The sequence below is a fragment of the Antechinus flavipes genome, chromosome 6, assembly GCF_016432865.1.
Source record: "Antechinus flavipes isolate AdamAnt ecotype Samford, QLD, Australia chromosome 6, AdamAnt_v2, whole genome shotgun sequence".
NCBI lineage: Eukaryota > Metazoa > Chordata > Mammalia > Dasyuromorphia > Dasyuridae > Antechinus > Antechinus flavipes.
In genome coordinates, this window is record NC_067403.1 from 254,135,832 (window position 1) to 254,159,203 (window position 23,372).

Here is a 23,372-nt window from a genome sequence, read left to right on the forward strand (position 1 = left end):
CTCCCTTCTCAAATCCTCCGAAATCATTTCCTGCGGGCCTCCCCCTCCCCCCTCTCTATCGGGATCCGCCGAGGGCACGCGGGATCCCCCGCCCGGGGTCAGGTCTCGGGGGCTCGTCGGGTCGCCTTTTGTCTTTGTAGCCCGGGCGCGCGCAAGGCGTACTGTACACAGGAGGCGCTTCATAAGCAGCTGCGGAGTAGCTGGGGGACGGGCGGGGCAGGGGCAGCTCTCACACCGGGAAGCCGGGCGCTCTGTGGGGGTGGGGCGGCCGTCAGCACTGCCGGGAGGGCGTCCGGTGCACGGAGCCGGGCCGCTTGGGGATCTTCCGCCAGCGCCTCTTGTCCCAGCGGCAGAGCAGCAGCAGGCGGAAGGTGTCGCGGAAGGCCTTGTTGCAGAGCGCGTAGCACATGGGGTTGATGGTGCTGTTGACGTAGCAGAGCCAGTAGCCCAGCTCCCACAGGGTCTCGGGCACGCAGTCAGTGCAGAAGGTAGACACCAGCACCATGATGTTGTACGGGGTCCAGGTGAGGATGAAGGCCAGCAGGATGGCGCTCAGGGTCCTGGCCGCTTTCTTCTCCTTGACCAGCGAGAAGGTCTTGCGCTTGCTCAGCTGCTCCTTCCCCTTCTTCTTGGGCTCCTTGCCCGCCCGCTCGCGGGCCTTCTTGGTGGGGCGCTTCACCGTCTGGGGGGAGGCGCGAGGGGGCGGCTTGGCCGGCGCCGGGGCTTCCGGGCCCACCATGGGCATCTTGATGACCACCTCGAAGCCGGCCTCCTCGCCCTCGGAGGACGTCAGAGACTCCAGGTAGCCTTCGTCCTCCTCCTCCTCCTCCTCTTCCTTCCAGCTGTAGGAGGGGAGGAGCCGCGGTCCCCAGCAGCAGCAGCAGCGCCGGGCGGGCACGTCGGGGGAGCCTTCGGGGCCGGGCTGGGAGCGCTCCGAGCTGCTGCTGCTGCCTCCGCCCAGCCCCTTGCCCGGCGTCTCGGAGCCCTGCAGAGCCGCCAGCTCCCGGGCCCGGTTCTCAGTCTCACGGTAGATGCGCCAGTAAAGCACGCACATGACGGTGACGGGGAGGTAGAAGGCGGCCATGGCCGTGCCGAAGGTGATGATGGGCTCCGACAGGAACTGGATGTAGCACTGGCCCGCCTTCACGGTCCGCTTGCCCACCAGGTACTGCCAGAAAAGGATGGCCGGCGCCCAGAGCACGAAGGACACCAGCCAGGCCAGGCCGATCATGAGCGCGGCGCGCCGGGGCGTCCTCTTGGCTCGGTAGCTGAGCGGCCTGGTGACGGAGAAGTAGCGGTCGAAGCTGATGAGCAGCAGGTTCATGACGGAGGCGTTGCTGGCCACGTAGTCCAGGGCCAGCCAGAGGTCGCAGGCCAGCGTGCCCAGGGCCCAGTGCCCCATGACCAGGTAGGTGGTGTAGAGGTTCATGGAGACCACGCCGATGATGAGGTCGGCGCACGCCAGGCTGAGCAGGAAGTAGTTGTTGACCGTCTTGAGCTCGCTGTTGACCTTGAAGGAGATCAGCACCAGCAGGTTGCCGGTCACGGTGGCCAGCGAGAGCAGGCCCGTGGTGAGGATGATGAAGGCCACCTGCCACGGGCCCTTCACCGGCTCCAGGACAGTGATGTTGGGGCTCACGGCGGGGGCCACGGACACATTCATGTCGGCAGCCTGCCGGGCCACATGGGAGATGCTGAGCGGGCTGGGGCGCGGAGGGCCTTCCTCCCCTGGCTCAGGGGGTGGCCCCTTCCCTGGGCTCGGAATTCCCCGGGGCAGGGAGACCGCTCCTGGGCTCCCTCAGGCCAAGACCAGCACCTGGAAAGAGAAGAACCGAGCCGTAAGCGCCTCCGGGTGGCACCGGATGGGTCTCGTGGTGGGTCGGGCGCCAGGTAAGCCTGGGGGCAGAGGGTGAGATAATGGTCCCCGAGGCAGGTGAGCTGGCACTTGGTAACTGTATGACTCTGGGTGAACTATTTATCCCCTTTCTGCCTCAGTATACTCATGTGAGAAAGGGGTGCACCAACCAAGGAAAAGTTAACAGACTTGGGTGGTCAGGAGTGGTACTGGGGCAGCCTGGGTGTGGGAGAGCTTCCCATCTCAGTAGCCTGGACACTCAGCTGCCTATGCTGACCCCTCCCCTCACTGGGGCCCCTGAGGTATGGGGGGGATGCTGAGGAGAGACTTGGGGGCACTAAGTGAGCACTTGGATCCTTCCTCCAAGGCTGTGGGGAAGCAGGGACTCCAGGGTCTGAGCCTGGGAAGGAGCTGAGTTAATTTTTATCCCCAGAGGAGTGAGGGAAGTAAGTTGGGATCCGAGTTCAAATGTGACCTTTAATACTTCCTAGCTGTGTGACCCTGGGCAATTGCCTCAGCAAAAAAGAAAGAAAGAAAGAAAGAAAGGAAGGAAGGAAGGAAGGAAGGAAGGAAGGAAGGAAGAAGGAAGGAAGGAAGGAAGGAAGGAAGGAAGGAAGGAAGGAAGGAAGGAAGGAAGGAAGGAAGGAAGGGAAAAGAAAAGAAAAAGAAAAGAGAATGCTTGGCAACTAGAGCTCCCTCTTCTCTCCTTGTCCACAGGCATTACCAGGACATTTTCTGCCGCTTTTTCCAACATCACCCACAAAGACGTGGTCCTTCTCTTTACCAGACCCCTACCCTCTTCCAGTAGATTCCCCCCTCTGTCATCCCCACTCTTACTTACCATTCTCCCTGTCCATTGGCTAATTCCCTCCCGCCTACAAGCATGCCCATCTCTCTCCCACATCCTGCACAAAACCCCGCTCTTGATCCCTCTGTCCTCACGGTGAGTTGCCATCCCACATCTCTCCTCCCTTTTGAGACCACACTCAAGAAGGCTGCGTCTGCCCCGATGGAGGCCTCCATTTCCTCTCTCCTGGACTCTTAACATTCAAAAGAAACTTCTCTCTCCGATGTTCCAGACAGTAGTTGCCCGATGGATGAGCTCTTCTCCACCTCCCTTCTCATCAAGTTCTCAGTAGCCCTAGAAAGGTCCATCGCCATCTTTTCCCCACCAGTCTCTTCGCTCTAGATTCCCACAATACTCTGCTCCTTGGCTGGGCTCTTCACCTTGGTCATCTGTCTTTCACTCTTCCTTCCATACATCTTATTGGTGAGCTCCTCGGCTCCCACGGGGTCAATGATCATTTCTAAGCCTGTTACTCTGAGGTCACTCGGTCTGCCCTAACCTCTCTCTGGACCTCTGGGGTCATATCTCCAAACAATCCACTCCATTAGACTGGAAGCTCTCAGAGGGCAGGGTCTGGCTTTTGCTTCTTTTTGTCTCCCCGATACTTAGCACGTTGGATACATGCTTAATGATCAATCAAGCCGAATCCTAATTCTGTGCCTATTACACGTCTCTCTCCCTTATGATCCCTCGGCTGCCCGACTGATGTCCTAACATTTCGATCTGACCATGGCGCCTCCCTCTCCTCTGTAAACTCCAGGGACTCCTTATAACTCCTAAAGTCAACTATAAAATCCATTATGGCCTTTAAAACTTTTTATAACCTGGCCTCCTCCTACTTTTCCAGCCTTCCCACACATTACTCCCTTCCATATAATGTGCAGTCCAGGAACACTGGCCTCCTTCCTGTTCTTCACACCCAACACTATCTCCTGACTCTGAGTGTTTCCAGTGGTTCACCTCTATTCCTGGAATAGAAAGAGACCTCCTCATCCCGGCCTCCGGGCTTCCTTGAGGTCTCAGCTAAAGTCCCACCTTCTGGGAGAAGTTTTCCCATCCTTCCTTCATCTAACTGATCCTGTAGAGATCTCTTTGTGTGTGTCTCATCCCATTAGTTGGGAAGGTCCTTAAGAAGGGGCACTGGGATTTGTTTTTTGATCTTTCTTTGTATTCCTAACCATTAGCACACAGTAGGGGCTTAACATATCCTTATTAACTGACTGAAAAACATCTCAGAAGGCACGTTTGATGGGGACCTGTCAGGGAAAAACACAATGGCATATAGTCATGGAAGCCCTTCTAGCCTGGGAGTAAGGAGTCCAGCCAGTTTCTAAGTAGCCCAGGGCAAGCTATTTTCCTTCTCAGCCTTTCCATTTCTTCTCAACCTTTCCCTTCTCAACCTTTCCCTTCTCAGCCTTTCAATTTCCTCTTAACCTTTCAATTTCCTCTTCTCAACTCTCTTTTCTCAACCTTTCCATTTCTTCTCAACCTTTCCCTTCTCAGCCTTTCAATTTCTTCTCAACCTTTCAATTTCCTCTTTTCAACCTTTTTCTCAACCTTTCCATTTCTTCTCAGCCTTTCCCTTCTCAATCTTTCAATTTCTTCTCGAAAACAGGGGACTTAGATTAGCTCTCTGAGTTCTTTGCTGAGAAAGTTCTGGCAGCCTGTGTTCTAGGGTCACTTTTACTTTTGAAGGCCCTTTGGCCTAGTATCCCAGTTTCTACCATCCTGTGACTCTGTCACTTCAGCTTGGCTATTCTGGGGCCCTTCCAGCTCTAGCTTCCTGCTCTGACAATTCCATTTTCTACGCTCATAGGGGTCCTTAGGCCAAGCCTGAGGGGCCACATGCGGGGTATTGTGGAGAGTGGATTCTTGTCCAATCTGGGTTCAAGTTGGCCCCTTCCTGATTCTGCCTTAATCTCGGCTCCCTCAACACGCTCCTTTTGCTTAGGGTCCCCCTCCCCTTTCATCAGCCAAGCAGGGGTCAGAACAAACCTGCCGCCGAGGCAGGCCCGTGTTATCCTTCTGCAGCCCCCTGCTTCTCTGAACTCTGGGATGTCCCCCCTTTAGCGCAAGAGGCAGAGGAAGAGTCTGGGGGAAAGGTACTTGCTGGGCACCTGCAGAGACAGGTTCAGGGTCCGTTCTCCCTGGACCTTTAGGAAGACAAAGGGCACTGATAGAGCTGGGAGCGGGCTGTGGTCTGAGGGTCAGGAGCCAGAAGAAAGAAATTTTGAGCGGAACACGACAGAAGGAGGGAAGTTAAGTGGGGCAGCACCGGCTCTCCAGATCTCATGCCTTCTTTTTTGAGCTCCGGGGCCCTATTTTGGGGAGTGTGAGGAGCTGTGTATCCTTAGACCAACCACCTAGTAAAGCCTGTTTGTTATGTCCTTCAGGCCTGCTGGGGCTGGGCGGTGAAGAGTGTAAACCCGAAAGGAAGAGGGCAGAGATGGAGGAAGGAGCCTGGAGACACAGGGAGCAAAGGTGGAGAACGACACAAGTATCATCAGAAAGGGGGCTCCTGGGGTGGCCAGCTGGTTACACCCTACCCCTCTCCCACTCTAGTCAGGTGATCCTGGGTGAGTTATTTACCCCCTCGTAAAGCGAGGGCAATAACCGTTCCGGCATTTAGTCCACGGGGCTGTATGATGGACCAACCGGGAGGCCTTAGAACAAGGAGTTTCCACTAACTTGATCCACCCCACCCCCCAATCTTACAGACGATAGCTGAGATCCGAAAGGGCCCGGGAATTCATTATGCCTGGAGATGTATCCGGGAGCTTTTGGGGGAAGGAGAGATTGAGCAAAGGAGTCTGGAAGTCCTGGGAAGGGACCCAAAGACACGCAGCTGGCTCCTGACAGAGCCAGGTCTACAGTGAACGTGGCCTTAATTTCAGTTCCGTTACCTTGACTTCCAACTGACTGTTGCCAAGGGGGGCCTAGGGCTGGGCCCTTCCACCTGCCAGCCACGGCTGGTGGGAGCGGAAGCCCACCTGCCCTTTTCCTTCACCCTTTGGAACGGAGCTTTTAGGCCTTTCCCTTGCTCTGTCCAGGCCTTCAGAGGGTGGCTGGGACCGTCTACCAAAGGAGAAATTATATCTTGGAAATAAATCTATCCATGTCATGCTCAAGACTGGGCCAAGATAGGCCACCAGTATGGCCCACTGACTCTTGTCAGTCTAAGAACACTTGGAGTCTTCTCCTGGGGGGAGCCGGTGCCATGGGAGAGCTGTCGGAGGTGGAGGAAGACCTCTATCTAAGGCTAGGCATGAGACTTGCCCCTCAGTTCCGGTATTTGACAAAGAATAAAGCAGCCTTATCCACTGTAGAACACCTGAGGCCCAGTCTGGTCCAGACCCGGACATTGTCACTTTGCCTCAGTTTCCTGATCTGTAAAATGGGGGGAATAATAGCATCTACCTCCCAGGGTCGTTGAGAGGACCCAGCAAGATCGCATATGTAAGACATTTTACTATATACGTGCTACGGTGAGTATTATTTTACAGATCTTGGTTTGGGGGCTGCCTTCCTCTGTCAGCATCATTCTAACTTACAGGAAAGCTTCCTTTTTCCCTTTGTCCATTGGGACATGTAGCTTCTTCGTTCTCTTGACCCTTCCTTCCCCTCTAAGCAGGAGGGCCTACGGCCCAGGGGTCAGCTCTGCATTCAGCATGGGTGACTTTGGCCAAGTCCTTTTCTGCTTGTGACGTAAAGAGAAGGACTTGGGTGACCCAAGATCTCTGTGGGTCGTAAACCCGGGGTCGCTGCCAAATGAGAGAGTTACAGCGGCCGACTCTGAATTCAGGGATCCTCGCTCAGCGTGGCTTCAGGAGATTGGGAAGGCCGCCTTCACCAGCGGTCTTTGGTCGCCCATTCCTCCTGCCCGCAGTGCCCTCTGGCCACCCTCTCCACGCTTTCTTGAAGTCCCAGGCAGCCCGTGGGGCCTAACTCAAGTAGCCCCTTCTCCAGGACTGTTTTCCTGCCTCCCCGCTCACAAGTACTTGGTTTGTACCTGGCTTGTAGTATAAAATGTGCATGAAGGTTATCTGTGCTCTCATCTCCTTCCAGGTTCACAGAGGGAGAGCTGTGAGTGACCTCAGAAGCCATCTCTCCAGTTTCCAGATGAGGAAACTGAGGCCCAGGGATTGGGACTTCTCCAAGATCACTAGTAAGTGGAAAAGCTAGAATTTGAACCCAGACCTTTTGGCTTCAGAGCTTATGAGCTCCATGATGGTAGGGTGGACTCTGTCTCATGTAAACCTGGCACACAGTAGGAGCTTTGTTAAAGGAACGGAGAAACCGGAGGGCCTGAACCCAAGAGGATCGCCTCCTCCCTGCGCCCTTTCCACTTGGCTCTTTCCCACGCCAGGGGGTCTGCCATCCTACTTGGCTCAGATCTCCACTGGCCCAGGGTTCTAGGGCTCTGGTTCTAGAGTCTCCTGGGTTCACTCTGGATCTCCCTTGTGGCTCTTCTCCTTCTCCTGGAAAATGAAGGCAAACCCCTAAGGGGTCATGACTTCCGTGCCTTTACTTGCTCCTCTCCGGAGGGTTCAGGCTAGACCCTGGCCTCCCGTAGCCTGATGGAGCAGCTAAGGAGTAAGAAGGGGCAGAATGGTGGCGAAACAAGCCGGGGCTGGATTTGGATCAGAATGTGGATTCAAATTCTGATTCTGTTCCTTAGAACTGTATGATTTGAAGCAAGTCACAATTAAATTAACACTAATTTGAAGCAAGTTCTGGGGCTCAGTTTGCTCAGCTCTACACTGAGGGGGTCGGAACGATAATTTCTACAGTCCCCCCCCCCCCCCTCAACTCCAAATCTATCCTTCTTGAGGAGGAAGCTTTCTGAACTGAAGGCTGAGAGAGAGGCTTGACCTAGGACCAGCTGCCCACTCTGCCGCAGCAGGGAATGGAGGCAACTGGCAGTCCAGAAAGGGAAGGGCCTTGCCCAGGCTCCACAGGTGGCATAGGGAGCCCTGGGCATGAGACAGTCTGCAAGGGGCCTGAAAAAACCCCAGGGGAGAGATGCAGCCCTCTCCAGTGGAAGAGCCCCCCCCAGGGAAGCGCAGGGTCTCCTGGGGAAGTTAATGCCAATAAGTGCTCCTTTCCCCAGGCCCCCCCCCACTATTTTGGGTCCTGGTCTACATTGTTCTATCCCAGAGAAGCTTCCAGGAATACCAGGCTGGAACCTCTAGCATCTCCCAGAGGAGGCAAAGCAACAAATAAGGAGACAGAATAGTTCTGTTTGAGCCCTTCGATCATTAGAATAGGAAGGTCCTTAGTTAGGACATAAAAAGTGGGAGCCAAAAGGGACTTTAGATCATGGAACAGAGAATATCAGACTGGAAGGGAACTTGGAACACAGAACAGAGAATGTCAGAGCTAGAAGGGAGCTTGGAATACAGAACGAATATCAGAGCTGGAAGGGAGCTTGGAACAGAGAATGTCAGAGCTAGAAGGGAGCTTGGAACACAGAACAGAGAATGTCAGAGCTAGAAGGGAGCTTGGAACACAGAACAGAGAATGTCAGAGCTGGAAGGGAGCTTGGAATACAGAACGAATATCAGAGCTGGAAGGGAGCTTGGAACAGAGAATGTCAGAGCTAGAAGGGAGCTTGGAACACAGAATAGAGAATGTCAGAGCTAGAAGGGAGCTTGGAACACAGAACAGAGAATGTCAGAGCTAGCTAGAAGGGAGCTTGGAACACAGAACAGAGAATGTCAGAGCTAGAAGGGAGCTTGGAATACAGAACAAATATCAGAGCTGAAAGGGAGCTTGGAACACAGAACAGAGAATGTCAGAGCTAGAAGGGAGCTTGGAATACAGAACGAATATCAGAGCTGAAAGGGAACTTGGAACACAGAACAGAGAATGTCAGAGCTAGAAGGGAGCTTGGAATACAGAACGAATATCAGAGCTGGAAGGGAGCTTGGAACACAGAACAGAGAATGTCAGAGCTAGAAGGGAGCTTGGAACACAGAACAGAGAATGTCAGAGCTAGAAAGGATCTCCCATTAGAGAAAGTCTGAGGTGAGAGGGACCTCCGACAGCACATAGACTCAGAGATGAGAGAGACCTTACACCATTGAATTTCAGAGCTAGAAGAAGGGGAGAACGCAGGGTGTGAGAGCTAGAAGGGGACGTGAAACGCAAGCCGTGAGCACGTTTGGGTTCGAATGGATGTTGAGGAATGCCAGAGCTAGGAGCAGTCTTGGAATACAGAAGAGCCTAAGAGGGGTTTTACTGGGCCATCATGGGACTCCAAGGGACCAGGATGGGAAGGAAAGGAAACAAGCACCTGCCATGAGCCGGAACCGTCTGACTACTCTGAGCTCATTCGGTGCCCACAGCAAGCTGGGAGGGGGTGCTGGAACCACCCCCATTCTGCACTTGAAGTAGACAGCAAGATTCAGAAGCTTGCTGGTAAGTCTCTGGAGCCAGAACTAGCCACTGAGCCACCCGGCTGTCTCTGAAGGGAGCTCGGAGAGGGGTGTGGAACTAAGGGGAGAGTTTCTGCTTAGGGAGAAAAAGTAATCCAGGCCGGGCAGCAGCTGGGGGGGTCTCTCCCAACCTGTAAAATGCCCAGAAACCTCTGGCGGGCAAGGTCAGTCCCCCTCACCAAGTCTCTTTCACCGTTCGCAGGGAATGTTCATTCAGAAATTCCTCCAGAAATCGCCGGGAAATGGTAGCTAGAGAAATGCCCTCAAGTAGCCTCAGTTTCCCTATTTGTCAAACAGGGGCAAAGATCCTTGTTCTACCAGGGTTATTGTAAGAAAGCACCACAAACGTCCGCATAGCAATACTGCGCTTGGAAGCCATCATCGGACACTGCGCCCGGCACCAGAGGCTCCCAGAACGACCCGGTTCCCCAGAGCATTTGCCAGATGTCCTGCCTTTCTTTCCCCTCCCCTGAATTGGGATTGCCTGGCTCATGCGCCCCCACCCCAAGCTTCCTGGGGGCGAGATATGGTTTGGGGCTTTTTTGGCCTTTGCGTCCTCAGGGCAGGTAATGGTCCTGGTACATACTGAGCAGCTGACAAACGTTTGTTAGCTTGAATCACATTTGACGAGGGACCTTTTGCCTTCCCAAGCTTCAGTTCTCCTCATCTGCCAAATAGAATAACAATCTCTGATCTACTGTTCCCTTAGAGCTGTCTGGAGCATCCAAGAGGATACTGGATGTGGAAAGGGAGGGGTGTGTGTGTGTAATGCTGGGAACATCTTCCAGTTAGCCGATAGCAATCACAAGACTTCCTAGTCATGTCCTCTGCTCCTTACCCTCCCTTTCTTCCTCTCTCTCTCTCTCTCTGTCTCCCCCCCCCCCCTCTCTCTCTGTCTCTCTCCTCTGTCTCTGTCTCTCTCTGTCTCTCCCCGCCCCTCTCTCTCTCTGTCTCTCTCCTCTGTCTCTGTCTCTCTCTGTCTCTCCCTCTCTCTCTCTCTGTCTCTCTATCCTCTCTCTCTCTCTCTCTCTCTCTCTCTCTCTCCTCTCTCTCTCTCTCTCTCTGTCTGTCTCTCTCCTCTCTCTCTCTGTCTCTCTCTGTCTCTCTCCTCTCCTCTCTCTCTCTGTCTCTCTCTCTCTCTCTCTCTCTCTCTGTCTCTCTCCTCTCTCTCTCTCTGTCTCTCCTCTCTCTCTCTCTGTCTCTCTCTCTCTCTGTCCTCTCTCTCTCTCTGTCCTCTCTCTCTCTCTGTCTCTCTCTCTCTCTCTCTCCATTTTCTCTATTCTTTATCCCTCCCCCTCTTCCTCTCTCTCTCTCCATTTTCTCTATTCTTTATCCCTCCCCCTCTTCCTCTCTCTCTTCCTTTCTCCCTGTTTCTCTCTCGCCTTCGTTTTCTCTTCTCTATCCCTCCCCCTCTTCCTCTCTTTCTCTCCCTTTCTCTTTTCTTTTTCTCATTCTTTTTCTCTAGCTCTCCTCTCTCTCCCTCTTTCTCTTCCCCTCCCTCCTTTTTTCCTCTCCTTCTCTATTCCTCCTCCTCCCCTCCATCCCTCCCTCTCCTTTCTCTGTTTGTCTGTCTCTCTTGTCTCTGTCCCTCTCATTTCTCTCTCTGTGTCTCTCTCATCCCTGCCTCTGTCTCTCCGTTTCTCTTTCTCTCCGATCTCTCCCGCCCTCTCCTTTCTTTCTCTCTCCCTCCCTTCACCCCCTCCGCCCCCCGCATTTCTGTGGCGCCCATCACCATGGTACCCACTGCAGAACAGAAGCTGTGCTGGCTTTACCAAGTTCCTTGCGCAGCGCTCACTCCCCACCCAGATGGGAGACATTCAGCCTTCTAGTTCTTGGCCCCCCCTTTCCTTGCGCCCGAGATTGCTTTGGATCCACAGGTCCCCCCTCCGAACAGGGCCATCTTGCCCTTCTGCCTGGCCTGCCCCTTCCCAATTCGGGCTACCCCCCCCCCCGGGCCAGCTCCTCCCCCGGGCCCGCTGTCACCTGGCTGGGGCTCCGGTCCATGTCTCTGCCCGCTCTCGGGAGCATTAGCAGGAACTGGACCCACCTGATGTCCAGGTGGAAGTGGCAAGGGGAGACCCTAAAGGAGAGGAGCTGGTCCCGGGAAAGCGGCCCCCAAAGACGAGGGCCTGGGGACAGCCGAGCGACTAAATCCTAAGAGAGGCAGAAGGCTCCATGTCATGTGGGCCCTGGGCGGGGGGGGGGGGCTTGCAGGGGACAAGCCTGCCCCGAACTTGCTCTGGGAGCTTCCTGAAGTTTCAGAGGAAGAGGTTAAAAGGGGGGGCTCCTTCCTACTGGGGTGCAGTGCACAAATGTGTGTGTGAGTGTGCATTTGTGAGTGTGCGTGAGGGTGGGCTTGCCTGTACGAGTGTACGCATGCGAGTGTGTAAGTGTGTGTGCATGTGAGTGTGTAAGTGCATGTGTGTGAGCGTGTAAGTGCGCGTGTGCATGTATGTTTATGAGTGTTGCGTGTGCATGTTTCCCCCAAGGAACATAACTAGCCGTCTTTGGACCTCTTTTCAATAACACGACCAGTGCTTGGGTTTGTCCGGAACCCACGTGAGGCCGGCAGGGTGGGGGGCGCTCAAGGTCACGGACCCCAGACCCAGAAAGGAATTGAGAGTCCAGGGTTTGGCATCAGAAGGCCATGTGACCTTGGGCTAGTGCCTTTCCCTAAAATGAGGCGTTTGAAGGAAATGGCCTGCCAGAGGTAAGTCCCCGTGGCAGGGGCCAGGTGGGGGCCACAGCTGCGGTCTCTCCCCCTCTGGGCGACCCGTCCTGTGCCGTCCCGGGTTCAGGTCTCGGAGCCCGGCCAGGGCTCGTACCCACCTTGAAGCCTGGTTCCTCCTTCTGCCAGGCCGCTGAGGTCAGTCCATCCTGGCGGGGGCCGCAGGCAGCTGGGGTTAGCCGGGCACAGGGAACCCTGGGGACGAAAGGAGTGGGTTCCTGGGCCCGGGGAGCCAGCCTCGGCCCGCTAGCCACCGGCACCAGCTGAGCACCCCGGCGAGGAGCCACCTCCCGGCCAGTTCACCTGGTCGGCTGCCAGGTAACAGCTGTCAGCTGGCCCGACAGACCTCGGCCCTGCCCTCCTCCCTGCCCTGCTTCCCTGCCCTCTGGGGCAGCGGCCCCAGCCCTGGGCGCCCCTTATAGGATCCTATAGGGCCGGGGGTGATGGGGGTGGGGGTGTGTGGGGGGATTGAGCCGTCCTGTTCCGTTCTTATACACAGAGGGAAATGAGGCTCAGGAAGGGTTAGGGGTTCGCCAGGGTCCCGCCGGAGCCAATCTTTGATTCCCGCCTCTTTTCTAGAGACCTCCGACCCACCGGAGGCCCGAGCCCCCAGCCCCTCCCCTCCCCCTCCACAATCCCCAAACCCAGCCTCTCCAGCTTCCCTAAAAACATCTGATTCATACTCTTTGGAGGGGGGGGGGGAGAAGGGAGAAGGATTAGGAGTGGAGATCAGTCTATTCTTTACCCCTCCCCCTATTTACCAACAGTCACATCCCGAGGTCCCCCAGACCGAGCCCCGGGCTCCCTTAGAGTCCAGGTGTCCTTTCCCCCACCCTAGACCTCCCCCACCCCCGTCCCTCTCCTCTCCCTCTCCGCTCCCGGTCCCACTGAGACAGCGACTCACCATGGGGGTGTGCGAGGGAGCGTGGGCGCGCCGGGGTCTCCAGTCCCGCTCCCTCCCCAGGGGGACAGCGTCCTCTCGGGGGACCGGGACACTTGGCTCCCCCGGGGAGCTTCGTCCTGTGCTGGCAGCAGGAGAAGAACCGTTGTTGATTGGCATGTCCCACCCCCTGGCACGACAGCCCCTGGGGAGGGAGGAAAGAGGGAAGGAAGGAGGGGAGGGAGGAACGGAGGGAGGGAGGGAGGGAGGGTGGAGCTGGAGGGAGAGGAGAGCGCGCTCTGAGCTGGAGGGGGCCCCTGGAGGGCAAATCGGGACCCCCCCCCACCCTGGGCAAGGGGTCTGGGACCAGAAGGGGGCAGGGCTGGGGGGGGGGCAGCGTGGAGGCAAAAGCAAAGGGCTCCAGGATGCACGGGAAGGGGAGCGAAGGCGGATACGGGAGAGAGACAAACACCCACACCCACAGACTGCACACAGCCTCGAAGGCACCGGCAGCTCCGCCACATATACGCGGCCACAGCCGCGCGCAGGATCGCTTTCTAACGTCCCCGTGGGCTCCCAGCCCCACGAACACACCACGAGGGTCCTGCAAAGCCGCTCACTCTGAATCTCTGCGTGTGTGAGAGCTCCCCCCGTCCCCGCCCCCCAGCTCCCCCGGGCTCCCAACGGCAGTTCGCGCGGGTCAGGGCACTGAGGGGCACGCATGCCCCCTGTACCCGGCGCCTGGCTCCATGTGCCTGCTTCACATGGATCTGCCTTCCCTGCCTCATGCAGGTACACGAGATCCCCCCTCGCGTCCCCTCCCCCCTTGCCCGCCCACACTGCCACCCTCCCACACAGCCATACTTCAGGGCTCTCTGTTCTTGGTTCCCCGTCTGTTTGCAAATGACACATTCGTCCTCACGTGAGAATCTCCAGCCTGGAGCGGCCCCGAGGGCTGGGGTGCCAGCGGGACGCGTGCGCTCCCGGGTGGCCGGGGGAGCTGCCGCGCGCGCCCCTGGTTTGGGGGCCTGGCTCCCTCCCAGAGTCTGGGCGGATGAAGCGCTTGCTAATTCAGGCCCTTTCCCCCCTCCTCGCTCCGCCCCCAACTTTCACTCGGAGAGACAGACAGACAGGCAGACAGACAGCTCTCCGCCCTGCCTGTCAAACTGTGTCTCCCCCCACTCCTACGCAAGGTTCACAACATACCTGGAGACGGTAAACCTCTCCCCTCCTCCCGACCTCGCTGCGACTGGAGCTCAGCCTCCCCCCCTTTCTTTCTGCCCCTTCTTGTGGCTTGTGGGACCTCCCATTTCCCCAGCTCCCTTTGGAGTCCGCTCGCCCCTCCCCGGTCCTGCTCCTTTGTACTTTGGCAGAGCCCGGAGGCGTATCGCGGAGGGTGGGGATCCCTGACTAGGTGCCCGGGCAGCCCCCAAGGAAGCGGTGGGAAGTCTGGCTCTTCTTGTCCTCTCTCTGGGCACTCCTCCCTTCCCCGCGTCCAGTCCGGGGGTTTGTGTGTTCAAAGTTTCCCCAGAAACAGAACCTCCCCGGGAGCCCTTTGCTATAGAGACCTGGGCCCTATCCCTGCCCTTAGGCCCTCTGGACCTCCCGGAGAGCGGAGCAACAAAGGCTGCCCCGGTGGCTCCTATCCACTTTCCCAAGAGCTCAGTTCCTGTCTGACCTGTCCACCTCCCTCTGGGTTCCAGGGAAGTGACTTAGGAGGGTGGATGGTGGGGAGGGGGCCTCCTGGCAAGGGCCCAGAGGACCCCCAAAATGCCATGCAAAGCAATTTCTCTTCCCAAGGTGTCGGTGGCCGCCCTGTGCCTCCCCAACTCCCTTCTAATCCTCGCCTGGGATGATCCCCTCCTCCTCCAGGCTCTTGGAATCTTGGCTTCCCCCTAGACCCCGCTCCAAGGCCAGCTTTTAGGGGAGACCTTCCCCTTGGAACGTGCCCTTTGGTCTTCCCTATGTAACTGTGGGAGCTCCTGCTTATGTCACTGTCTCTATAAGAATGTGAGCTCCCAGAGGGCATCCATGGATTCCGCATTGGCACACTGCTCACTTCTTGTTGATTGATTGATTTGGGGAACAAAATGGGAGAACTCACCTGGGGCCTCAAAGACAGAACTGGAAGAAACATGGAATATCAGAGCTGGTTGCAGCCTTAGAACATGGTGGGAGGGGCCTTAGAACAGGGAATGTCAGAGCTGGAGGGCCTTTAGAACATAGAACCTCAGGGACCTTAATACATAAAACATTAGAGCTTGGAGATCTCAGTATTTAAAATGTCAGAGCTAGAAGGGTCCTTAGAACATAGAATGTCAAAACACGAATGTCAGAGCTGGGAGGGAGCTTAGAATATGAGATGTTAGAGCTCTCTCAGGACAAGGAATATCAGAGCTGGAAGGGTCCTTGGAATAGGAAATGCCAGAACTATCAGGGACCTTAGAACATGGAATATCAAAACTGAGAAGGATCTTAGAAGATAGAATGTTCTTTAGATCATAAAATGTCAGAGATGAGGTGATCTTGAACATGGAATAGCAGATCTCAGAGGGATCTCAAGACATGGAATGTCAGAGCTGAGAAAACAGAATGTAAGAGTCTGAGAGATCATGTGATCACTCCTTTCATCCGGGGACGAATGGCCATGGGGAAGGACATGAGTGGCCCCTAACTCATGCTCCCCATTTTCCAGGGAGGTCAGCTGCCGAGACGCTGAGGGTAGGGCTTGAATTCTAAGGTTGCCTCCAGATGTTCAGGAGGTGGGATTCCATAGATCTGCATTGCTCTGCCCCTGGCTGCTACTAGGACTGTCCTGGGGTGGCTCCCAGGTGCCCGGGGCCAGCTGTAGCCAGGATCCTGTGGGTCAGTGGGCAGTCTAATGTGCAGGAGGTGGAATTATATGGTCCTGCATTCAATGGGAGGGAAGGGATTACTCAGATCTGCCAGGCCTCCTGCTCCACTGACAGGGCGGTGACCTTCCTGCCTCACCCTACCTACTGCCCTCCTTTTTCCAGGAAAGTTGACAATGAGCTCCTTGGTGTATTCGACAGGCCGGGATGCATGAATCAGATTGGCCGCTGTGGGTCCTTGAGGATGGTCCTCTGGGTGTGGGCAGTAAGTGAAGCTGGGAGGGACAGAGCCAGCCTTCCTTGAAAATACTTCTCCACCTACTCCCACAACTGGTTGTTTCTTTTTTTCCTTTATCCTCTTATTCTCTCAAGTATGACAGATGTTGCTCCCTAAGCCCTACCTTGGGGATGCAAGCAAAGGCTTTTTCTCTCCGATCAGTAGAAGATTCAGGGATCATAGGATGGGGGGGGTGGGAGAGGAGAAAGCTTTGGAGATTTTCTTGTCATTCGAGTCTGGCTTAACAAAGCTGATAAGTGACTTGGAACCCGAGTCCTCTGGCCCCTGAGGGGCTGGAGCTGTTGTTCTCTGCTGCTTCTCCGGGGCCTAGGCCAGCCTGTCCAGGCCAGCACAGTCGGATCTGATGAGCTTTTAGCAAGCACCCACCGTGTGCCAGGCATTGTGCCATGCGCTAGAGATGCAAAGACAGAAGGGAAAAGGGTCCTTGTCTTCCAGGAGTTTACATTCTAGAGGAGGGGATGCAACATGGAAAAAAGAGAAGGAAATCCAGGATGCTCAGGAGAGGAAGAGGGAACTACCAACCAACAGGAACAGGCAAATCCTGCCACGGCGGGTAACCTAGGAGCTGATTCTTGGAATAGACTGGGGATTCTTTCATCTACGATTGGCCCTGACTGAGACGCAGACTTTAAGGGTCCCCAGGAGTGTGATCTCGCACGAGTTTGCCTTTCACCTCCCTGGAGCCTGTCAATCCAAAGGGCTGGATTAGCTGGTCTCCAGGACTTTCTTCCAATGTCCCCGTCCTAAGGATTTTTTTTTTTGGTGGGGGAGAAGGCCTGTGGGATGATGGGACTATCAGCAGCGGGCTCAAGAGCTCGACTCTCTGTTTTAAAGACTTGGACACCGAGCCAAGAGCTCGATCAAGGCTAGGGATGGTCAGCGGGAGGGTGGGTGGCTCAGAGGACCCATCCTCACTGCCTAGCTCAAGCACTGGTCCTGCCGCCCTCCCTAGTCAAACCTCCCCCGCACCCGAGCCAGATTTAGCCGGGAGGGAGGGAAGCTGGGAACAGTTTTTTTATTTTTTTTATTTTAAGCAGCCTGGAGCGCAGCACGAACGCATTTCTGCGCCACAAAAGGATCCTAGAAGAGGCTGCGCAGGTGCAGATGGGGGGGGAGGGGAAGATTTGAGTGGCTAGTTCGGTCTCCTCCCTCCCTGCCCCCACATCCTACTAGACTGAGGGTGACACTAGCCACTAGCTCTTTGAGCCTTCTCCAGGCCCACTCTTCCCCTTTCTCCCATCACCTCGAATGGGACCTTTCAAAGGTCCTCAGAAAGCCTTATTTGTCCTCCTGAGAGCCAGGCTAGCCGATCCAAATTCCCATTTGGCATATTGGGAAACAGAGGCTCAGAGAAAGGAAGGGACTGGCTTGCGCTCACACAGCTCATTGAGCCATCTGGTCCCCGAACGCTTAGGTCCGCTGGTTCTTTGTACTCTGAAGGATGCTAAGAAAGCAGCACTTCCACCCTCCTGCCCCAACATGGGGAGGAGCGTCTGCAGGGAGGAGGTGGGGGAGGGGTGCCTTCTGGGGAGGCGGGCTTCTGGGGCAGTCCACACAAGAGGTCCTGACCTGCGCAATCATCAGAGTAGAGACTGCGTGGAAACACCCGGCGCTGATGCCCATTAACAACCGGCTGGCAAAGCACAGCCTCAGACGCTAGCTGGGGCCCAAAGAGGTTCCTGAACTCTAACGGAATCATAGAGCCTGCAGGGGAGAGGATCCAGATCTTGCTCATTTCAGAGCTCTGCCTCCCTCTCCAGCAGAGCCTTGGAGAAGAAACCCATTGATCTCAATCAGTCTCTCCTGCACGTCCTCACATAAATCACCAGTTCGGGGATCAGAGCGTTTACAATCAGAAAGCCCCTTAGGGAGCGCGTTGCTTGTCGGGAACTCAGAGACCATCTTCAGGGCTTCAGGTGTGGGAAAGTGTGGCTGATGACTTGTTCCCCAGTGTCAGAAGCCGGATTTGAATCCAGGTTTCTTGACCTTAGTCCCAGGGAGCTTGCCATCTGCTCTAACTCCCCCCGGGGCCGGAAGCAGGGACTCTAAGTACTTAGGGATGTTCAGTTAGAGCGGCAGCCGAGGGGCCTGCTGGGGGAAGGGGCCGACCTTTTGAGTGCTGGAAGCCTCGGGCAGTCTGCGTGCAGCCCATGGAGCTGTGCCGCCCGGGGGCAGGCCCAGCCCAGGGGCAGTGGCCAGGCTCGCTCATTACCTCCTCCTATGGCTATTTTTGGTCGCCTCCGAAGGGATTCGCTCTTCTCCACCCCCACCCCCTGGGCAGAGGCGGGCGAAGGACTGAAATAGAAATGCAGGCTTGGGTGCTCTGATGTCTGTCTCCTCCTCCTTCGGAGAGGAAGCCGTCCTGGCCCCCCCCCCCCCCGGGGCGGCGGGGAGGGTGGTCTCCGATTCGCCTTTGGCACCTGGGGGCTCCTGTCCAGATGACCTCCTTCTCCTGGAGCGAAGGAGCCAGCTCGGAAGATTTTGCCCATTGTGAGCACCCGGGGTTGTTCTAAATTTTGAGCCAAAAAGGGCCATTTCCTTCATTGTACAGGTAAGGAAACTGAGGCTGAGAGGTTAGATGACTTGCTAAAGGCCATACAGCTAGGACATGGTGGAAGCAAAATTCAGCATCCCTAACACGGAGCCAGGGTTTGGAGAATTGTAAGCTGCTCATCCCAGATCTGGGGCTCCGGGGGGAAATGTAAGTGTGGGGACATCACAGGGTTCAGGTCACTCGGACAGTCTCTTAACCAAGAGCCGGCCAGGAGGTGGCACAGGTGTGCCTGGGGCCTGAGCTGGGGAGTCGCCATAGTGCAGTATGGTACTGGGATGGTCTGGCCAGACCACCTGGGGAAGGTGTGACAAGACTCTGGGCAGTGACATTCGAGCTCCAGAAGTCAGAATCCTGATTTCTGGGGGCTTAAATGGTGTCTCAGAAAGAACCCTTGAAGTGGCTTCAAGAGTTCTGGGTCCTATTACTAGCTGTGAACAAATCACTTCCCCTCAGAAGCCTCAGTTTCCTTCTCTGTAAAAAGAATGTAATAGCATTGACACTGCTGATTTCCATCTCTCAGAGATGTGAAAATGGACTTTTGGAAGCAGGAAAATGCCAGCTATGTGGGGGGGGGGGGGGAGAAACCCCTGCGATGCCCCATCCCTTTCCCCATCCCTCTTTATCACATGCTTGCAAAGGGCTTAGCCCAGTATACAGTAGCCACTCAATAAGTGGTTGCTCTCTTCCTCTAAGTCAAGGTGTTGGAGAGTGAGCTCCAAGGGCAGGGATCTGGCCGGGATTGTTATTGTTGGAGGTAGCCATGATACCCTGGCCAGGGCAGAGCCTGAGAGAGGCCACCCAAGAAAGGTCTTGCCAGGGGAGGGAGAGAATGCCAGCTCCTCCCTCCCCCTTCTTACGCCTGCCTCCATTGCTTCTCCCCTCTTCAACTCCTTCTAGCTCCTGACTATAGGACTGAGGCTGAGGGGACACTCTGGAGGCAGGGACAGGAAGAAGACTCCCTTACAGGCATCACAAGGGGGTCATCTGTGGGAGCAGTGGTCTGGAAGTGAGGATGGGAGGGGGATTGCGACCCAGGCAGAGAGATTTCCAGGGAAATAAATGGGTTTTCCCAGAGAAGACCTGGGATTTCAGGGAATGTATTCTCTTTATCCATTCCCAGGGTGCTGAAAGGGCTGTAATGCCCCCCGTTCAAGCGGCCGTCTAGGTAGCTGGTGCAGTGGACCCACTTGGTACGCTATCAGGAACATCTGAATTTAAATGTGGCTTCAGACAAGTACTAGCCGTGTGACCTTGGCCAAGTCCCTTAATCTATTGTAAAATGGAAGTAAGAGTGCTTGGAACACCGAAGGCACTTAATAAACTCTTGTTCCCTTTCCCTTCGCTTCCTCTCGCCTCAGTTTCCTCATATGGGGGGGTAGTGCTCTCCATGCCTCTCTCATAGGGTTCATATGCACAAAAAAGTGGGGGATGGGTTCTGGAAAATCGAGCGACAGACCAGTCCCTCTGGAGTTGCCGTTCCCCGTGGGCACAGAACAGGTGCTCACTGGTCCGCCGAGTTCCGAGCCAGAGCAGGGCAGTCCGACCTCCACTCGGTCTGCACAAACCTTCGGCTCCCTCGCCCAGGGCGCAGCTTCGGGAGCAGAACAGGGAGCTCAGTCCTTGACTCTTCCCTCGAGCTCCAGGACTCTCCCACGGGGTCACCCGAACCCCGAAGGCTGCCTGTGCCCCCGAGACAAACTCCCCGAGTGGGGCTGAAACGAAGCTTCCTAGTCTCTCCTTAATTTCCCATCCAGGGGGGCTGGAGGAGGGGGAGAAGGAGGAAGAAGCTTCGCGGGGAAGGCTTGTTCTCGGACCCAGAGACAGGAGGCGGTGGTCTGGCGGACCTGGTTCCATCCATCCATCCATCCACGCATCCGTCCCTCCGTCCATCTGTCCGTCCCGATTCCTTCTTCCATTATTGGCCGAGCCCGGGCGCAGAGTTTAGAGTCCTAGTGTTGTTGGCTCTGTGGCCTGTGAAACCATGGGAAGCTTCTTTCCGTTTCTGGGCCTCAGTTTCCCCATTCGTCAAAACAAGATGGCAGGATCGTAGATTCGGGAGAGTTCGAGGTCATCTAGTTCTATTCTTCCTCTTACTGAGGAAGAAGCGGATCTTTTGAAGTCGTTTGCTTTTTTCAAACGAGTGCCGGGCGCCCAGCTGGGGCTGAAGTCCGGAGGGATCCTCAGGAAAGAAGTTTCGCGAGTCGGCTCCCGACCTCCCGGCTCCCAGAGACCCCCTCACCTGAGCAGCCGGGCCCCGCGCCACCCCCAGCCTCTTCCCTTGGAGAAGAGCACGCGGGAAGGAGTTGAAACCCGTTCCAGCTCCGCCACTTCTTTGCTGTGAGATCTTGGGCAAGTACTTTCCGCTCCGCAAAAGGAGGCATTGCACCTGACACTTCTAAAGGCCCTTTTCAGCTCCGGATCTTCGGATCCCACGGGAAGGAGGCTGGTCCTGGTGCGAGCGCTCTCTCTCTCACCGCAGGGGCTTTTTACAACAGGTGGCTCCCGTCCCCACCCCCATTTCTGTCCCCTCCTGCACACGGGCCTCCTTCTCCTCCCGTCCTCGCGTCCCCGCCTCTGCTCCCCAGCCGGCCGCCATGACGAACCCGCTTCTCCCTACCCCCATCGAGCTCCTCGCCCCCTCCGGTTCCGGGGGCGCAGCCGGAGCGGGCGGGGGCGGGGGCGGGATGCGTGCTCCAGCTTCTCCCTCCCCTTCTCAAGCGGCCTCCGATTCCCTCAGGCCTCTGTTCTCTCGGCCCTCGCCGCTTAGGGCCCCCAGACCTCGCTTAATTCCTCCAGGCCAGCCCTCCGACTCCGCGGTTAACATTTCCGAGATGGGGAGGGCGGGGGGTGGGGTGGGGGGCTGAGGTCTCGGGCCTGCCTTTGCGGGGGGAGGCAGAATTCGGTCTCCAGCCTCTCGGACGGCTCCCCCTCCCCCCCCCCCCCCCGCCACGGTCCCCGGGGCCGCTCCGCCCGAGCGCGGCCTTTTGTCTTTCCAGTCCAAGATCCCGGGTTAGACGCGTGGGTTTGGCGGGGCGCGGGGAGGGGGCGTAAGAACGGCCTTAGCCTGAATGTGGAGAGATTTTCTTCCTCCCGAGGGGCGGAGGAGAGGGTGCGCCAACGAGTCTACGGATAATGGCGTGAATTCTCCCGGGGAGCTGGGCCTCCGAAGGCCATTTCCCCAGCTCTGGGGGCCCCTCGAGCGGGGTCCGGATGCGGGCCCCGGGGTGGGGGGATTCCAGGCAATCTGAGCCCATTCCCCCGTGAGGTCACTCAGGGCCTGACCCAAGAAGCGGGTTCCGATCTGAGGATGGCACCTGAGAGGAAAGGGGTGTGTGCGCGTGTGGCCGTGAGTGTGCGTGAGTGCGTGTGTGGCTGTGTGTGCGCGTGTGGCTGAGTGTGTGCGTGTGTGGCCGTGTGTGCGCGTGTGGCTGAGTGTGTGCGTGTGGCTGAGTGTGCGTGGGTGGCTGTGCGTGTGCATGTGCGTGTGGTTCCCAGGGTCCGGACCTCTGCACTTCCAGACCCCATCCGCCTCGATTCCCCATCGGCCGCCGACTAGGCGACAGGACAGTAGTAGGGGGGGCCGGCCCCCGTTCCCGCGGGCTGGGTCCCCGGCCCGGCCGCGCTCACGACCTTCCCCCGCACCCTTCTCCGAACCGTTTCTACGGCTGTAGGGCGGGCCCTGGGACAAAAGGTCTGCTCCAAGCCGGGAGCTCTGTCCCGAGTCGCAGACGGTCACGGTTGGAGGGGCCCTTCCATGCAGACCCTTATCTCACAGTTGGGGAAACCGAAATCCCGAAAAGGAAAGGGACTAGTTTAAGGTCACACAGGGTTAACCACCCCGAGATCCTGACGCCTAAGCTAGGGCTCCCCGCCCCCACGCCCTCCCCTCCCCCGCCTCAGTTTGGCCATTGTCCCCGTTTGGAGGTGGGGCGGGAGGGGATGGGCAGGTGTGTCCTCGCCCTCCGCTCCCTTAAGTCTCGGCTCCCTGCCCTGTCCCGAAGCCTCCGACGCCCGGTGGCGAGGACCCGGCTCGGGTTCCCTGGGTCCTGGCAGCCGCAGATTTAGCGCCCTCGGGTCACGCCGCCAGAGATGAGACAGCCGATAGAAACCAGAAGCCCGGGGGCTGGGAGTGGCGCGCGCCCGGGGCCGCTCGGCCGCCTTCTCCCCACCCCCGCCCCCGCGAGCCTCCAGCCGCCTCCGGCCCCTGCCCCGGCCGAGATCTCGAGGGCGGCTCTGGGCTGGGGCCGCGGGAGTCCGGGGGACACAGACCCCAGCCCCAAAGGAGCTCACGCAGCGGGGCGCAGGGGGCGGGGGCGGGGGTCCAGCCTGTCCTGCCCAGACCCTGCTCTGTCCGCCGCACCCCTCTAGCCCAGCCCGGTCCGGCACGCGACACTCCCCGGACCCCTGCCCCCTCTTCTGCGCCCACCCCTGGGCGGGGCTCAGGGCAAAGACCCCCGGAGTCACTTACCTGGGGTGGCCCCTCACGCCGCGCCCCGGGCTCAGTTCCAACGTCAGGCCCAGCTCGGGGCTGACGGAGCCGGGGCTCTGGCCCCTGGGCCCTGGGTGGCGTCGGGGCCCCCAGCAGCTCCCTCCACCTCCTCTCCGCCTCCGGAGCGCCGGGCTGCCGGCCGCTCCTGCCCGCCTGCTTGGGCCGAGCTGCGCTGTGCCGAGGCGCAGCGGAGGCACCTCCCGCCGCGCCCCCTAGTGGGCGTGGGGTGCCCCGCGCGGCCGAGGTCCCTCTTCGCTATTTCCATCGTCACCCACCCCCTCGGTGGCTCCGGCTCGGGGCGGGGGGTGGGGGTGGGGGGAAATAGTCTGGAGCGCGGCGCAGCCGGGGCTGTGCTAGCTTCGGAAGGCGCTGGGAGGGGAGCTCGGACCGCCCGGGCCCTGCCGGGGGGTTTGTCCAATTAATCGACCTCCC

At 57.5% G+C, this 23,372-nt stretch overlaps 1 protein-coding gene across 6 annotated transcripts; it reads right to left on the reverse strand.

Annotated features, from left to right (window-relative positions):
• Positions 1-173: 173 nt before the first annotated feature.
• CHRM1 (cholinergic receptor muscarinic 1) lies at positions 174-23,104 on the reverse strand. 6 transcript variants are annotated; one of them, XM_051963831.1, is made up of 4 exons: positions 22,920-23,104; positions 12,772-12,887; positions 11,969-12,062; positions 174-1,816 (listed from the first exon to the last, which is right to left on the reverse strand). In XM_051963831.1, the coding sequence occupies exon 4, from the start codon at positions 1,661-1,663 to the stop codon at positions 272-274; it is 1,392 nt and encodes a 463-aa protein (XP_051819791.1). In that variant the 5' UTR covers positions 1,664-1,816; positions 11,969-12,062; positions 12,772-12,887; positions 22,920-23,104; the 3' UTR covers positions 174-271. The 6 variants fall into 6 exon arrangements, with proteins under 6 accessions (XP_051819791.1, XP_051819790.1, XP_051819794.1 ...); XM_051963830.1 differs by having other exon boundaries at positions 12,772-12,892; XM_051963834.1 differs by lacking the exon at positions 22,920-23,104 and adding an exon at positions 13,954-13,969 and having other exon boundaries at positions 12,772-12,892.
• Positions 23,105-23,372: the final 268 nt, after the last annotated feature.